The sequence below is a fragment of the Scylla paramamosain genome, unplaced genomic scaffold (genome assembly GCF_035594125.1).
Source record: "Scylla paramamosain isolate STU-SP2022 unplaced genomic scaffold, ASM3559412v1 Contig1, whole genome shotgun sequence".
NCBI classification, from domain to species: Eukaryota; Metazoa; Arthropoda; class Malacostraca; order Decapoda; family Portunidae; genus Scylla; species Scylla paramamosain.
Genome location: NW_026973666.1, coordinates 2,403,165 through 2,407,500, shown reverse-complemented (window position 1 = coordinate 2,407,500; position 4,336 = coordinate 2,403,165). Strand labels below are relative to the sequence as shown.

Below are 4,336 nucleotides of genomic sequence, written 5' to 3'. Positions count from 1 at the left end.
AGCTCTTATCGTTATCGTGGAAACTCGCATCGTTATCATCATTTTTTCTTTCTTTATTTCTTTCTTCATTTATTTATCGTAACATCGAATTCCGTATCATTATTTCGGCTTATATAGTACATTAATTATCTCTGCTGGCGTATGATGTGAAAAAAAAAAAAAAAGATCTATTTGTTGCTTTTGTATCGGAAGTTCGTTCGTTTCACTGATAAAATTAGTGAACTTTGAAATTTGCTTTGTTTTATTTATTTATATATTTTTTTAATAATGTATAAATTCCAGGTTTTAAAGTTTTTCCTGTTTTTTTCCGTTTTCTTTTTATTTTTCCTCTTCTCTTGTATTTTCTTTTATTCCTTTTCTTTTTGTATTCGTTCTTACTTCCATCATTCTTGCACCATTAAAGTTATCATCTCTTCCTTCTCTTCTAAATTCTCTCTCTCTCTCTCTCTCTCTCTCTCTCTCTCTCTCTCTCTCTCTCTCTCTCTCTCAAGGAAACACAAAACTCATTACTGTTTTTATAATTTTGTTTATTAAATTCTTTGCATTAATAAATCTCTTGCCACAAACTATATATATCAGTTCAACAAACAAACAAACAAACAAACAGGTGATAACAAGACATTCTTCCCTCACACACACACACACACACACACACACACACACACACACACACACATTTTTTGGTAATATATATTTTTTTTATTTCTTTGCATTATTTTTTCCTTTGTTTTCCTTTCCTTATTTTATTTTCTCATTTCTTTTCTTTCTCTTCTTCTCTTCCTTTCTTCTTCTTCCTCCTCCTCTTTTCTTCCCTTTCCTTTCCTCCTGTTATTTTATTTTTAGCTGCAATAAATTATTCTCCTCTTCTTCCTCTTCTTCATTACCCCTTCTTCCCCTCTTCCTCTTCCTTTTTTTTCTGCTTCTTTCTCCTTTTCTGTGTTTTCTTGTTTCTTCTTCCTCTTTTCTTTTCTTAAATTCTTGAGCTTCAAATTGTTAGTTATTATTATTATTATTATTATTATTATTATTATTATTATTATTATTATTATTTATTTATTTATTATTTTTATTTTTTTATTTATCAAAGATTTGCATTGATTCACTTTTTCTCTTCTTCCTCTTTCTTCCCCTTCTCTTTCTTCTACAGCTTGTTCACTCTCCTTTCTCCTCCTCCTCCTCCTCCTCCTTTTTTATCTAGTTCTCTCACTTTTGTCTTCTTCCTCTTTCTTCTCTTCTTCCTCCTCCTCCACCTTTTTCATCTAATATCTATTCTCCTCCTCCTCCTCTTCTTCTTCTTCTTTCTTTGTATTCTTCTGCATCTTATTATTCCCTCCTCTTCCTCCTTCTATTCATTCATCATCTCCTCCTCCTCCTCCTCCTCACACCACTTCCCAGTCATCCTGCTCAGAGAGAGAGAGGGAGTGGGTGCGAGGTGTGTGGGTGTCCTCTGTGGTGGTGGTGGTGGTGGTGGTGATGTCCTTTACTGAGTGGTGACAAAGGTGCCCACTGGTGTTGAGGCCCCACAAGGTGTTGTCGGTGGTGACTGGGGAGAGAGGGAGAGGTGAGTGTGTGGTGAGAGAGAGAGAGAGAGAGAGAGAGAGAGAGAGAGAGAGAGAGAGAGAGAGAGAGAGAGAGAGAGAGAGAGAGAGAGAGAGTAATTATCTTATAGGGAAGAGAGAATTAGTGAGATAATTGAGAATATAAATTAAAGAGAAGTTTTAAAAGACAGACAGACAGACAGACACACCAAGTCAAAAGAGCAAATTAAGAAAAATATTTAATCTATGCAAATTTCAGACATGACAAAAAAATAGAAAATGAAATGATAAAACAAATAAATCAAATTAAAAGAACTATATAAATGATTTAGACACAAAAACCTAATGAAACCTTAATATTTCAGACAAAAACCTTACCTGGCTAACCTAACCTAACCTAACCTTACCTGGCTAACCTAACCTAACCTAACCTTACCTGGCTAACCTAACCTTACCTGGCTAACCTAACCTAACCTAACCTAACCATACCTAACCTAACCTTACCTGGCTAACCTAACCTAACCTAACCTAACCTAACCTAACCATACCTAACCATACCTAACCTAACCTAACCAAACCATATCTAACTTAACCTAACCTAACCTTACCTTACCTTACCTAACCTAACCAAACCTAAGCTAACCTAACCATACCTAACCTAACCATACCTAACCTAACCTAACCTAACCTAACCTAACCTAACCATACCTAACCTAACCATACCTAACCTAACCTAACCTAACCAAACCTAACCTAACCATACCTAACCTAACCTAACCTAACCATACCTAACCTAACCTAACCTAACCATACCTAACCTAACCTAACCTAACCATACCTAACCTAACCTAACCATACCTAACCATACCTAACCTAACCTAACCTTACCTTACCTAACCTAACCATACCTAACTATACCTAACCTAACCTAACCTAACCTAACCTAACCTAACCTAACCTAACCTAACCTAACCTAACCTATCCTAACCTAACCTAACCCATACACTCCCATGTCACTCCCTACCCACTCCCTACTCTTACCTAACCCTATTCTCATTGACTCCACCCCTACCTCCCTCCACCCCCTCCCCCTCACTCACCAGACAGCGCTGCCAGCCTCCCTGGAACTCTCTCCCACGCGTCACCGATGAAGTTGTTCGCAGACACCCCCGTGCGCTGGAATACCTCGCCAGTGGGGGTGAGTGCCCACACTTGGTCCTCGCTGTGGGGGAGAGTGGAGGGGAGAGAGAGGGAGAGGAGGAGAGAGAAGGAGACAGGGAGTTTTGTGTGGTGGTAGTGGTATAAGTAGATTCATGTTTATAATTAGAAATATGACAATTCAAAAACTAGCACTCTCTCTCTCTCTCTCTCTCTCTCTCTCTCTCTCTCTCTCTCTCTCTCTCTCTCTCTCTCTCTCACCTAATAGACAGATGGGTAGCCAGCAGGCCAGGCACACACACCCAGGACAGGCCCACAGACAGCTCCGGGTAGATGGCCTGACGTACGTACACACGCCTTGATGAGTCCAGCGCCCACACCAGGTGAAGCCGCGCCCCCACAAACACCTGGCATGGCAGGGAGGGGGTGGAGAGAGAGTGAGAGGGAGAGTAAGTGTGTGTGTATGTGTGTATTATTATTATTATTATTATTATTATTATTATTATTATTATTATTATTATTATTATTATTATTATTATTATTACTTATTTTAGTAGCTTTCTATAATTCAATCAATATTTTTCATTTATTTTTCTATTTTATTATTAATTTTTTAGAACCACCTTTGTAAACTTATTCATTTATTTATTTATTTATTTATTTCAGCATCTTATTTATTATCATCTTCCCTACCTTAGTAAACTCCACCTCTCCCCCAACAGAGGGCTCCACTTGTATCCAGGCAGGGGGCAGGGCCTTGGCGTGGCAGGGGGTGAGGGGGCCCTGCCGCATGTACACCCCACCCTGCGTGTCCACCCCCCACACTACCTCTGTGCCGCAGGAGAGGTGGCATAGCTGGATATCACCTGTGGGGTTTGGACAGGAGAGAGAGAGAGAGAGAGAGAGAGAGAGAGAGAGAGAGAGAGAGAGAGAGAGAGAGAGAGAGAGAGAGAGAGAGAGAGAGAGAGAGAGAGAGAGAGAGAGAGAGACAGGAATAAATTAAATAATGAGACAAAACACAACAACAACAACAACAACAACTAATACCACTACAACTATTACAGCTGCACCACCACCACCACCACCTTACCTATCTGAGTCAAGTCGAGCTCCTCCCAGTGTGTGCCAATGAGAGAGGACGCAGACAGGCCGGCTCGAATGAAAACCCTGCCAGCTGAGGTGAGCGCCCACAAAACCTCAGGACGCTGGCTAACGCACACCACCACACCCTCTGCACTGTCGCTGTCTCTTGGGGCGCTGCTGGGGACCTCGAGGGGCTGTGGGGAGGGGGGACAAGATGAAAAGGAGGAAGGGGAGAGAAGATAAAGGAGAAAAGATATTATAAGTAGGAAGAGAGAATGATGAGATGTAAAGAAAGAAGATTAGAAGAGAGGAGAGAATAGAATCAAGGGAATAAGGAAAGGAATGGAAGAGGAGGTGCAATGATAAAAGAAGAGAAATGAGAGGAGGGGAAAGAAATCATAGGAGAGAGGAAGAAAAGAGAAAACAAGAAAGGAGGAAGGGAAGAAGATAGACTAAAGAAAAGAAGAAACAGAAGAGGAGATGAAGAAATAAGAAGAGACAAAACAAGAAACAAGGAAAGAGGAAGGGAAGAAGAGAGGACAAAGGAGATAGAGAGA

The 4,336-nt window shown here is 40.3% G+C and overlaps 1 protein-coding gene and 1 long non-coding RNA gene across 2 annotated transcripts in view; one reads left to right on the top strand and one right to left on the bottom strand.

Annotated features, from left to right (window-relative positions):
* Nucleotides 1-3,669, top strand: part of LOC135095816 (uncharacterized) — a 4,928-nt gene extending 1,259 nt beyond the window's left edge. The window contains exons 3-5 of the long non-coding RNA XR_010264506.1: nucleotides 2,642-2,736; nucleotides 2,965-3,145; nucleotides 3,419-3,669. This is a non-coding gene — a long non-coding RNA (uncharacterized LOC135095816). The remainder of the gene's footprint in view (nucleotides 1-2,641; nucleotides 2,737-2,964; nucleotides 3,146-3,418) is intronic.
* LOC135095814 (tectonin beta-propeller repeat-containing protein 2-like) lies at nucleotides 511-3,523 on the bottom strand. The gene is made up of 4 exons (XM_063996932.1): nucleotides 3,390-3,523; nucleotides 2,958-3,103; nucleotides 2,639-2,760; nucleotides 511-1,543 (listed from the first exon to the last, which is right to left on the bottom strand). The coding sequence occupies exons 1-4, from the start codon at nucleotides 3,486-3,488 to the stop codon at nucleotides 1,380-1,382; spliced, it is 531 nt and encodes a 176-aa protein (XP_063853002.1). The 5' UTR covers nucleotides 3,489-3,523; the 3' UTR covers nucleotides 511-1,379.
* Nucleotides 3,670-4,336: the final 667 nt, after the last annotated feature.